At 45.2% G+C, this 12,964-nt stretch overlaps 1 protein-coding gene across 1 annotated transcript in view; it reads left to right on the forward strand.

Annotated features, from left to right (window-relative positions):
* adgra2 (adhesion G protein-coupled receptor A2) overlaps positions 1–12,964 on the forward strand; it is a 44,121-nt gene that overhangs the window by 22,692 nt on the left and 8,465 nt on the right. Inside the window, exons 4-9 of the mRNA XM_084055786.1 lie at positions 9,076–9,147; positions 10,899–10,970; positions 11,078–11,149; positions 11,657–11,820; positions 12,244–12,457; positions 12,739–12,903. Of these exons, the coding sequence (XP_083911912.1) occupies positions 9,076–9,147; positions 10,899–10,970; positions 11,078–11,149; positions 11,657–11,820; positions 12,244–12,457; positions 12,739–12,903 (759 nt within the window). The remainder of the gene's footprint in view (positions 1–9,075; positions 9,148–10,898; positions 10,971–11,077; positions 11,150–11,656; positions 11,821–12,243; positions 12,458–12,738; positions 12,904–12,964) is intronic.

The following is a 12,964-nucleotide window of genomic DNA, read 5'->3' on the forward strand; positions in this document are numbered from 1 at the left end:
TACTATTCACAATACATGTAGAATAGACAATCAAACACACACACACACACACACACACACACACACACACACACACACACACACACACACACACACACACACACACACACACACGTACAACATGTAGACAAAATAAAAGACACACTCACACGTATGCAACATGTAGACAGAATAAAACACACACACGCACACGCACACACACACACACACGCACAAACAAACAAACAAACAAACAAACAAACAAACACACACACACACACACACACACACACACACACACACACACACACACACACACACACACACACACACACACACACACACACACACACACACACACACACACACACACACACACACACACACAGACCAGATGTCTGTAGAGAGTTGAATAGAGTGTGATCTAGTGTTGTTAGTGTGAGAACACAGCTCTGGGGCAGGCCACCGTCCTCCAGGCTCAGGCCCAGACAGTGGACTGATCCACACAGTTAGCCCTTTCATTGGGGCAAGCCTCCTCAAAGGCACTATTGCCTTCATAACCTGCCAAACCACCCAAGTGCAGAGGAGCAATTTAGCCTTGTTTGTTTTGCCCTCTTTTACTGGACTACTGTGTTTTTGTAGCTCTTTTTTTTCTAAGGCATGCCCTCCAACAGCTACACTGGGATCTTGGCATTGCTCATGTTGTTCCAACTATGGGGATGGAGCACCAGTGGAATCATACCTGGAGTCCAACAGAGTTAGCTTTTTGCCAAGTGGTCGTTTGTACCATCAAGCTTTCCTCATTAAACAGATTTGTGTACACCCCTCATACATGACACCTATCACACTCACACACACACACACCCTGACACATGGGCACGCACGCGCACACATGCACGCACACTCACACACACATGAAGACAACCATATACTGTACATGTGCACCTATTTGGGTACCTCCACCTCATGTGCACACCCTTTCTGATGGGAGCTGACGCAGTCGGGCCCTAACGAGGCCGGCCCACTAATGAGCCGGGACCTTTATGAGTTGTGGACAGATCCCAGCAGCCTGTCCTGCACTGATTTGAGGCGAGGTAATGAGAATAACGAGCAAGAATGAGGGGCTCAGGCACTCTGGCTCTTGTCCAACTGGGCCCCACTGCACCATAGGACACAGGACAGGCAGGGCACAAGGGGCCCTCATTACCCGGCCTGTTCGCCCAATGGAGAGAGAGAGAGAGCAGTCAGGGAGGAGAGAGCAAGAGCAGAGGGCACTGAAGGTAATGGACGAGGGAGCACTAGGGGTATTGCTCTGGACAGGTTCAGAAAGGAGGAGCTAGGTTTTTGTGGTCCTGACTGGCAAGAGGCGAGAGGTGTTGGCAGCCCGATAGACATTGTCAATGAGAGAACCTGACATGATGTCTGCAGTATGTGTCTTTGTCTGACAGGAGTCCTTTTCCACTTTTAGCTGGGGGTAAGATGAGTAACTGTGCTACTATGGTACAGTATGTACAGTGAATTCCATGCCTAGTTCCAGACCATTTTTAAACACTTCCTGTTTTGTTAAAGCCACTTCATTCAAGAGCAGGAAATACACACTTGTTTGTGATTTATGTTGGTTAAGGGACAAGAATGCAGGGATGTTTGTGCTGAAACCTGCAACCAATAAGTCAGAAAGGGCATGAGAATTATGCAGATGTAGAGTGATTTAACAAAAAATAACTGGCCATATTAGAAGAAGGAAAAAAATGTATCCCTATTTATATCTCTTGCTATTCATATCATAGATATGGAAATATATGTTACTGTCCAAGATACTGGGCCTCATTCATGCGCATTTGTCTTGATGGTATCTGTAATAGAAAGACATTTTGGAGTTTTTGCCTGAGTCTTGCTGAAACAGACCTTGAAATTGCCTCTGCCATTCTGAGCAGTTGGGGTTAGGAACAAGGCCAACTTAAACAACTTTACCATCTGACACAGGGGAAGTGGAGCCGAGATGGCTAAAGATGGTATGATGGTCGCTGGAGGGGGAGAGAGAGAGAGGGGGGTGGGGGTGGGGGGGGGGGGGGGGGGGGGGGGGTGGGGGGGGGGAGAGAACACTCCTGCAGTTACCTTTATATAAAGCTGAGGTTATTTTCCTAGGGTGGGAGATGAACATTATTTCCACAGAGACTAAGCGAATTACATTGATGGAAGTGGAAATAAAGCAGAGGTGGGCATTACTATGCCATGTAAATGGAGTGGTAAGTGTGTGGACATGGCTAGGAGCCCTTCTGTCTAGACCAGTCTGGCAGAACAAGGTTCAAATTCTACCGGCCTACTCTCTACTCTCTACTCTGTACTCTCTACTACTAAAAGCTATCCTGAAATAGAGGCTCTGAACAGCTGTGATGCCTACACACGGGACTCTCATTTGTACCCCGCCAAATGCCAAACAAATGAACATTTGTGTTGGTGTGTTTTCCTGCACACGCCATTGCGTGGCCCCAGTTAAGAAACGGTCACCTAATGAGAGTGCAGGACATAAGGGGTGGAGTGGGTGAGGAAGGGGTTAAGCGTGCTTGAGAATGGAAACAGAACTGTGTGTGTGTGTGTGTGTGTGTGTGTGTGTGTGTGTGTGTGTGTGTGTGTGTGTGTGTGTGTGTGTGTGTGTGTGTGTGTGTGTGTGTGTGTGTGTGTGTGTGTGTGTGTGTGTGTGTGTGTGTGTGTGTGTGTGTACAGGGGGGTACTGTTGGAGTTGATAGACTCCAGATGTGTCTTTGAGATAAACTGAAGGAACGGGGAGTGTTTGTATTGTGAGCTTAACTCAGTCGTGGCTCTGGGGGTTTATTGAAACGGCGAGCAAGCCTTCTCATGAGCCCATTACCCAAACTGAACGCTTTCGTGTATACCAGTGTTTCTCTCGCGCACAACATTTTGGCAAACTTGATATCGTGTCACTGGCATTTTTCGTTCCAAGGAGCTGGGGCTCTATGCTCACCTCCCCCCACATCCGTTTTCTGCTTTCCTTGCTACATCTCCCCTCTCCCAGCTCACTGTCTCTCTCTCTGTTCCACCCCCTGTTCTCTCTCACTGCTAGCCTACAGTACATGCTGTAGTCCACCTACCGGTTGAATGTTTGCCCATTGCCTGCGACTGACTCTCTTTCCATTGATGGCTTGTATGAAAGGCATTCTTTTCCAGATGCTTCTCTTAGGCAGAGTTGGCCCACTTTCAGCCCGGAATCAAAAGTATTCCCAAACTACTGTCTATTAGCTCATTGTAAGTGCTGCAACGTGGGCGTACAGCTGTCTTTATTTCTGTCTACATTTCGAACCAATTTTATTGCTTCGCTATATTTTTTCATATTTTATGAGGTTTTTATGAGATACTTTGTATCCTTCTGTTTAAATTATTCTACAGACTACAGCCTGCAAATATGGGATTTTGAGTATTTTGACAAGTGTGTAAATGTATTGAGATCGAGACGACTGACTATTATTGGTCTGTTATGGTGATGACCTGTTTGTCTAGATCCCAATGTATGTAATTGAGGTGTATTGTTTTTGAACATTACGTTTGCTCAATCTCATGCACCTCACATGTAATCAAGCCAGAGGCCAAAACGGGCATCGCCCCCTTCTCTGGTCTGTACCAGAGCCAGAGCCGTAGTCAATAACAGTCCACGGTTCCAGAGTTTTCCTTGGCAGAATAATCTCCCGCTCCCATTGCAACAGTCTAAAGAAACATATAATCAACCTAGGAAATGTTACACTTCACATAGAAAGTGTATATTGCTATTTCTGTATATCCCTCTTCTAACGAGCGAGCACTTGAATCCACAGTTTAGATTTCTGTCAGTCATGAGATGAGGGGAGCCGGAGGCCATATTCCTATGAACCAGGTCGCAGCGATGGCAGATGGTGGCGTGAGACTTTCTCAACATTCAAAGGAACGTTATAGGTTTCACCTGACATCAGTATTGAAAGCATTAGGAAAGTATTAGACAAGTATATTTTTTATACAAGTACCTTTACTTAATACCTGGAGCAATACAGTAGGTCTTCAGGGCTACAGCTTTGGACAACCACTGAACGAACTGGTTTCCACTTTCCAGATGCACTCAGACAAAAAATAGATTAGGGATCCAATCTGACAGGAACCAGAACAAGAAAATAAAGCAAATAATCTGTGGAAGGGGCAGGAAAGCAGGAAATTAGTAGAAAAACAAGAGCTCGGCAGATCCTGGTTTCCTGTTTTGGGGTGGGGGTGCAGGAGTAGGTTGGGAGCTGTGTTACAGAGCCCCCATTGTGAGCAAGTGTGTTGAGGAGTGGGGAGGTGGGGTCTATGGGGCCATACACAGGGCCAGTTCTGCTCTGCCCCCCGAACCCACCCCACCCTTAAAACCCACCTGCCCCTCCCGACAGGGGAAAGGCAGCTAGTAAAAATGGAGAAAAAGGAAACTGTAAAAATAAACGAGCAAGGGCCTCTGCGCTAGAGACACCAACTAGACAGGAAATGACACGCGGCACAAAAATGGTCTCCACTGACCTCTTTCGCGAACCAAGGTGCCAGTTAACCACTGGATGCCCCTGGCATTCTTTCTTTGTTCAACTTCAACCTCCATCTACTGAAAATCACCCAAAATGTTCTTTTATTACTGGTAAGTGTATCGTGTCCAACAATGAACACAAGTAGCCTATACTGTAGAAAACATTAGCATGGGAATGCCAATACTTTCCATAAAAGAAAACATTCCTTAATGAAACAGGAAATTCTTGATTCCAGACTGGCGATAATGAGTGGCCATTCCCTGGCTTCAGCCATTCTCCCAGCTCTCCCCTGGCCACGGCCTGAACAATGTCACTGGAACACTCCAGCCCCCTGCCGCTGTGCTGCCTATAATGGAGCACTCCACGTCTGGAGCGCTTTGGAGCCCAGAGCGTAATTATGACCCTCTTGCTGCTCCTACAAGCACGTCGCTCTTCTCTAGCCTGCATGGGGCCCAGGTGCTTGTGGGTTGTCCCCTGTTTCCCCATCCCTTAATAGAAATGACTCTTCAGAGCGAGGAGGACCAGCTCCATTGATGATGAGGAGTGTTAGAAGAAAAAAGACGGTCATAAATGGTAGTCTCTGGTGTTAGGCCCAGCGGAAGCAGACAATGGCTCCCTTTGGGCCGGCGGTGGGTTTCAACTTGCCCCCCCTACAGCGTAGGAGATAAAACACAGCACTCCCACGGTTATAGCCTTATTGGTTTGAAATTACAGAGGAAATCTGTAATTTTCATGAATCTGGGATGCATGCATCCATCCATCCATCTTCAACCGCTTATCCGGAGTCGGGTCACGACTCCGGATAAGCATGCATGTTTATGTTGATAAGGGATGCATGCATGTTAACTATTTTTGAAACACTTATTTATTGGTATAGGGGAGCATAGGTAGATAATGTGGCAAGTGAGTGAAGCCGCTGCTTCTTGTATGCCAGGTTCATCATAATATCTAAATGTTAACAAGCTTTGTAGTGTCACCTGCCGCCCCATCTGCTAAATATCCTCTTCCTTGGTGAGAGCTGTTGTCATCGCTGTTGAAGCCACTGGACTGTGGAGGTGACGCCAGGGAAAGTGTCTTCTGCCCTAGAGGGCAGAGACAACTCAACACAGGGTGTGAAGCCTGGTGGAGGCAGGAACCAGGCGCTTACAGTACATTAAGGCAGGAACTTGGTCTTTTAGTTTGAACAAACGTTTAGGCTGGAGCTACAGGGGCTGGGCATGTCTTAAGCAGTAGCAAGAGCTGTAGCTAGCTACATGTTAAGAGCTAGAATTTGCTCCACGGGCCCTATTGACTCTAGTGAGCTCCTCCACATTCCCCAGCTTGGTGATAAGAGAGTGTATCAGAGTGGCGGGCTGTTGATATTCTCTGCGCTAAAGCACACATAGCTTCACCGGCTGTTTATGAAAGGACAGATTGTAGGAAGTGCAGATGTGTGGTTCATGTACATACGTACTGAAGTGTAAGCTATTTGAAGACTGACACACTGACCAGGGGTTCACCTTTGGAGACTGGAGAGTATTTATGGGTGCCTCCACTGTTTGTCTTGTGGCACGGCGAGTGTGTGGACATGTGTGTGTAAAGCCGAGAGGCATAGAGACAGAATAAGAAACACAGAGTTAGAGACAGACGGTCATCAGAGGGAGGAAGTTGTGGGCAGTGCCCCGCCTTTCATCACTCTGCTAATGAGCCCCGGGACACGCCAGTCCGGAAACTGCAGCATTGTTCTCTCCGCCCTGGTCAACAGATTCAATGCAGCTACTCTCTCACATGCACACAATCAGAATGAGCTACATATGGTGTCACACACCACACGCGCGCACAAACGCACGCGCATGTGCATACGCACATGCATGCGCATGTGTGTGAGCGTGCGCACACACGCGCACACACACTCACACACACACACACACACACACACACACACACACACACACACACACACACACACACACACACACACACACACACACACACACACACACACATACAGCCATGGCACAGAAGATTGACTCGCTACGCATGCTCAGTTATATCCTTAAGCCCGATTCATACTTCGTCGCACGTTGAAAATAGCCGACCTACAGTAAGCTCACAACACGTTGCGGATGCAACGCTTTGTGAGCTTGTAGGTCGGCTATTTTCGGCACATGACACCCTATTGCGCCGGAATATAAATTAGGCTTTAGTGGTCTCTCACATCAGGCCTACACACACACCCCTGAGACACACACATGCACAGTGCACACATATGCACTTACCCCACTCTCTTTGCTACAGTATGCCATTACTCCATTTTACATTTCGGTGTTGACCAAACAATTCAGAAATGCCAAGATAGCACTTTATCTTTTTAGCAACCTTCCACCTCAATAAAGAGCCGTTAAAGTGTTGCAAAATGTTGTGTCAGAGGCTCTGGAATGAGCTCAAGGAGCTAGCCAAGGCTGTCCAAGGATGTCTGCTTTGAGACAAACACATCAGACCTCAGCCTGCTGGTCCCATGCCAGGTAGCTGCTGCACCATCATTATAACATGTCTCCCATCTATAATCCTGATATGAGTGATGGCCCCAAACGTTTGACTAAAACAGGTCCTGACCAACACCAAAACCCCTGATTCTGACTGTGTTCCAGCCATACCGCACACACTCAATGTTTCCCCTCTTTTTTTTTTCCTGGAAACATTTTACAAAATGATTATTGTGCCCTGATTGGTCAAAAATAGCTCATCTCTTGGACAGACGTCAAGGCTTATGGGTAAGGAGATGTCTGAGGCATGGTGCTGCGCGGTGTGAGGGCGGAATGGTTGGACAAAAAATAAAACAGAAGTCAGATCCCTCGTTGTGGAAAAGAGGAGCAGAAAGTCCCTCGAGGTCCTGCCTACCACAGTGGCGTATACTGGGTAGGACTGGAATGGAGGAAAATGTAGCCTCTGTAAACCATGGTGTTGATGTCTGCAAGCTCCTGTAAGGAAATCCTCCTCTGTGGCCAGTCCTGTGGGAGCAGGCATTTTTCATGCTATGTAGGAACACGGATCGCATTCCAGAACACGTCGGTGCCCTGTCCTCCCGGTTGATAGCCATTTGTCTCCTGACCTCCTTTAACCTTGCTATTCCCACCTGGCCAATAAAGAAAAAGGGCTTCTTCTCAATTTCTGCAAGGTTAACTCTCATGCAGGTTTGCTGATCGGTGATGGTGAGGGTCATCTGGCTGAGCGGTTTAACACATGGGTGTGGGCACAGCCATGGGAGAGGGTGGAGTGTAATGTGGTGGGGGAGCATGAAATTAGATCTTCAAAAGGGAGTTTAAAGAAATTAATATTTATAGTTTTGAAATAGCCAGAATAGCTTTATCGTGGGAAGGGCCACTTTCAAGGAAGCACCAAAACGAGCTAGTCGTCTTAGATTCCAACAATATTTTCTTTGGTCAAGTTCTTGCATCTCTTTGCTAGCCTCAAACCCAGGTGGCTGATGGGGTAAGATTTCTTATCTGTAGGCAGAAAAATATCCCGCTGGGTCCCACTGGTGGAGCCATGTTCGGGGCATATGTATCCACTCCCCGTCATTTTCACTTAAAGGGGCCTCTTGAAGTCCCAGTGTTAACCCATTCAATCCAGGAACGCATGTGTGTCATTGTAATATGCTATTTTTGAAAAATCTTGAAAATGTTTGAATATAATTTTTTTGTGAACATTTGTAACTCAAATCTTTGCTTCGGGGGGGGGGGGGGGGCTGGAACAAAGCATTTTGAGATGGGGGACCGCGGCCAAATACATATACTGTACCTAAAAAAAGAATCTAAATCCTAACAGTATGTTGCTATATCAGTGTTGCTCCAACTTTTCCATGTCAAGGACCACCCAAAATGAAATGTATTTGGCAGCGGACCCCATCTCAAAATATGTTGTTCCAGGGACCCCCCCAGAAGCACAGATCGGAGTAAAAAATGTTCGCTTTAAACATATATTATATATTACTCAAAGATTTGCACACATTTCCCATGATTTTTCAAACAATAGCTGGTGTTCAAGCTCTATGAGCGCGTATATCTGCTATTTTTGAATAGCCAAAGAAATCTAAAAATGATACAGATGCGTTACCGGTCTCAATGGATTAAAGACGGGGTGCCGTGATTTTCAGTGATTTGTCCCCCCCCTAAAACATAATCATCAGGTATTATGGTTATACTAGGAGGAAGATTTTTTTCAAAAAAGTGTACAGAAATTGTTGAAATTATGTTTTATGTGGACACGCCTCCAGTTCATTAAGTATACCTGGTTCTCACCTTAGCACCTCCTCCACCTCCTCCTATGTCACTAAAGGGCTGTTTTTCTATTGGCACGTTTGACCCTCAAGGTTTCAGCCTCCAGGTAGAAACTCAAAATAGTCAGAGAAGACATAAAAACACCACTAGGGGGCTTAATGAAGTTCTATCAACCTCATAGACACATGAAAAACAGAAAAAGTGCAAAACCACGGCAGCACCTCTTTAAGATGTGCCTATGTCATGGATCCATGTATTGGGAAGTTGTTATTTCTTTGACCTGATGTTTTCTCCCTCCACAGGGACCTCAAGCACAACCTAATCAGCACAGTCATGCCTGGAGCATTCCATGGCCTGCCTGAGCTTAGGAAACTGTAAGTAGATGCTAACTTAATTCACTTTAAACAATACCTGAGAGTGCATTCTTTGCTGTGACCATGGGTGCAACAGTGATGCCGTAGATTTGAGGTGCAGCCAAGCAAGCCCTGCTTTAAGGGAATTAACAGTATGTTTGGAATGCATCTACTATGACCGACCAGATTGCTTGGCTGAAACTACCCATTGTATAAAATCTAAACACATAGCAGCAGATGTATAAATAGAAATCATAAACACAGGCATGAGAATTTAGAATGCATTTGTTTGGTATGAAGAAGTTTGTGCAGTTTTTGTACGACAACACTGGTTGTGGTGCTTGCCACATTAAGAATCACACAGTAGTTGTTGAAAGAAGCAGCGCCCACGTATCCCCTCACATTGTTCTAAAGCCCATACTGTTATGACAACTCATGGCAGATGTCATGCATTATATCCAGCTCCTTGTGTTAGCGTAACCATAAAGGTTTGGCTCGTATATTCACTCGACTGTTTTGTCCTCGTCTCTTGTTGATCTTTGTGGGGTCCTGGGATGACATCTCTGGTGCCCTGCAACGTCGCCAAGCAAACCTCAGGGCCACGGCGAGGTTTCTCTCATGTCATTGGATGTGACAGGGCAGCAGTTTGCAACCACTCGCTGCTCGCTCATTGTGTTCTCGGACAGTGGTCTGGTCACGGAATGGCCGGGTGCTCGTCCTCTTCGCTTCTCTGCCGCGTGACACCCCCCCATCCCCTCACCCACCCACCCACCCCTCCTCCCTCTACTTGTGTTTTCCCTGCAAGGTCTGGGGCTTCTCAAAACAAACAGGGGGCGAGATAAACACATGCTTTGCACAGTTCTCTGCTGGATAGTGTCAGACAGGCAGCAGAGCACATCCCTCTCTGGCTGTGGCAATACATCACACTCATAGTCAAAGAGAACAGAACAGGGGCCTTGCTTTTACTCCACTGCTGATAAGCTTTTACAGAGGTTCCTCATCAACTAGTGATAAAGGAAACTGACAGGGGGCTATAGTCTTGTTTATTTTGTGATATTTATAGTATAGTATTTAGTTAGGGATATGGTATGTACTATGAACTGAATCTTATAGGTATTGTAAAATGTGCGATTATATGCAGACCAAACCTTTAATCCACATAACGTCATAAATAACAGTTACTAGTTGCACATGACATATATTACGTATACTAACAATATAAATCATGAAATGTTATCATCTGGTATTCATTTTATAACTAACACTCAACTTTTAATCACGAGACTATGTCCTTTGATATTGTGATATAAAAAACAAAACAAGGATACAATCTTATGATTAATTGTTGATTTGTAGTTATAAAATGAAAAACAAATGACAATATTTCCTGATTTAATCTAGTTTATGGTGTCTGTGGTGCTTGTATACGCGACAGTAAGCCTGCTCTTATAAAATGAATAACAAATGAGAAGATCTTGTGAATGACATTGTTTGAATACGTAGTATGTATGTAACTAGTTATCTATGGTGAGACATAACTTACTTACTACTAAATTAGTATCCATTGTATGTTTCCTAATGAGATCATGTTGATGTGTTAGATATTTAGACACATTATCTAGAAAAAACAGACACACAAGAAAAACACGATAATCTAAAGTGTCAAGATATCACAAATGTGAGATTGATTGATTGAAGCCAGTCACCATGACAATAGTTTAAAAATAACCACCAAATCTGTGCCCTTCTCCTCGTCTTTTCACACCTTTTAGTGATCTGTCCAACAACCGCATTGGCTGCTTGACTCCAGACATGTTCCAGGGACTGACAAATCTCACCAAACTGTAAGAGACAGATAGGAGAGATATACACACTGACTATAAAAACAGTACACTGTTTGCATTGTGGGGTAAGTACCCAGTTGAATTGTTGGTCTATTCCCGTTTGCTAGGATTCTCTCTGGCAACATTATATCTACTTTGGATCCAGGTGTGTTCCAGGAGCTGCCTTCCCTCAAGCAAGTGTGAGTACTGGACATTCAGTGTGCTCAAATAGTTTTTTAACACGGTATTGCATTTTCTAACCACGAGCAAAGACACTACTAACAAATCTCATGTAGAAAGCCTGTAGTGTTTATTAAACATTACAAATGTAAGTAACCTTTATACAGCCTTAAAATAAAAAATGAATTCCATGTTTATCTGTCACATCAGCCCCTTCATCAAAACCCCATACATTTACAGTGAAAACAAATCTTCAGTCCAATAAATCCCAATGTAAACAAAGGTGGCGGGATGACTATGTTTCAACAGTTTGCAATATATAACAGTTGAGTGTTGGGCCTTTAAGCAGTGGACATTATTTTGCCATATGTGATATGCTGAGCCTATAATGGATACAGTCACTATATTTCAGATAGGTAGTAATGTGTCTTGTCCAAAGAACTCTTATCGTTTTGCCATCAGAGTGAAAGTATACATCCCCCTTGTTATCTAGCATGATAAATCACCATCCTCCCTTCTCTCACCAGGAACTTCAACTCAGACTTCCTGTCATGTGACTGTGGCTTGCGCTGGGTGCCGGGGTTCTTTCGCACAAGCTCTGCCCGGTTAGGGGATGAGACCCTCTGTGCCTATCCAAGGAGCCTGCGTGGAAAGCCCCTGCGTGGACTGAAGGAGAGCCAGCTGAGCTGTGGTAGGAGCCTGCTGCTGGCTAGTAGAAAGCTCAATGCATATGAATGAGGTGGTTCACCACTCTTTATTTCCAACACTCAGGAAACTTGGGTTATGAATGACAAAGACTGTGTACTCACAGCGACATCATCTCAAGATGTTCCCCGTTTTTAAAGGACTAGTAAACCAAAATAAGGCTGCAATGAATCTTGTCATTTCAGTAGGGATGTATTTCCAAAAGCATCAGCGCGCTGTGTTGTTGGCTAATCCTGTGGTTTGCCCTCATGAATTGGTGCTGTCTGCATCCAATACTCCTACATAATTCATTCATAATAGCTTCCGTGGAAACATTTAGCCACGGTTAAATAATGAGAGCGTATAGCATAAATTTGCCAGAATGATGGAGCAGTGCCCTCATCTGCTCCTTCCTGCGTCCGTTCCTCAGATGGTCCTCTGGAGTTGCACACCCTGTCCCTGCTGCCATCACAGCGTCAGGTGGTGTTCAAAGGCGACCGGCTGCCCTTCCACTGCACCGCTGCCTTGGTGGACAGAATCACCACGTTGCACTGGCGTCACAACGATCAGCTGGTGACATCTAACCCAGAGATGGGAATCCAGTTGGAGAAAAGTGTAGTGCATGACTGCACCTTCATCACCAGGTTAGCCAAAGTTATTAGAGACTTGCTTAGTCACTAAAAAGTTCAGTGTTCACCCTTTGGCCTGCATTGTGTTCAGATGGTGATGATGTGATTCATTCAATCCATTGGTTTCCATTCTATTCAACACCCAAATATTTTTCAATCAATATTAATTTACAAAGCATTGCACATTGAGCAAACTGATATGCTTTGAAGACAGACAGTTTAATTCATTCAGATGCTTGAAAGATTATGTGGTCACAATGTATAAATAATGGCCTGTCTATCTCCTTTACTGGCAGTGAGCTCATCCTATTCAATGTGCATGTGGAGGCCAGCGGAGAGTGGGAGTGTGTGGTGACTACTGGGCGGGGTAATACTTCTCGCAGTGTTGAAATAGTGGTACTGGAGAACAGCGCCTCCTTCTGTCCAGAGGACAAAGTTGTCAACAACCGGGGAGAGTTCAGGTAAGTTACAGCAGTGGCTCTCAAACCTTTTCATGTCAAGGACCCCTGAATTAAAATAAAT

The sequence above is a fragment of the Gymnoscopelus microlampas genome (genome assembly GCF_963454915.1).
Source record: "Gymnoscopelus microlampas genome assembly, chromosome: 4".
Lineage (NCBI taxonomy): Eukaryota > Metazoa > Chordata > Actinopteri > Myctophiformes > Myctophidae > Gymnoscopelus > Gymnoscopelus microlampas.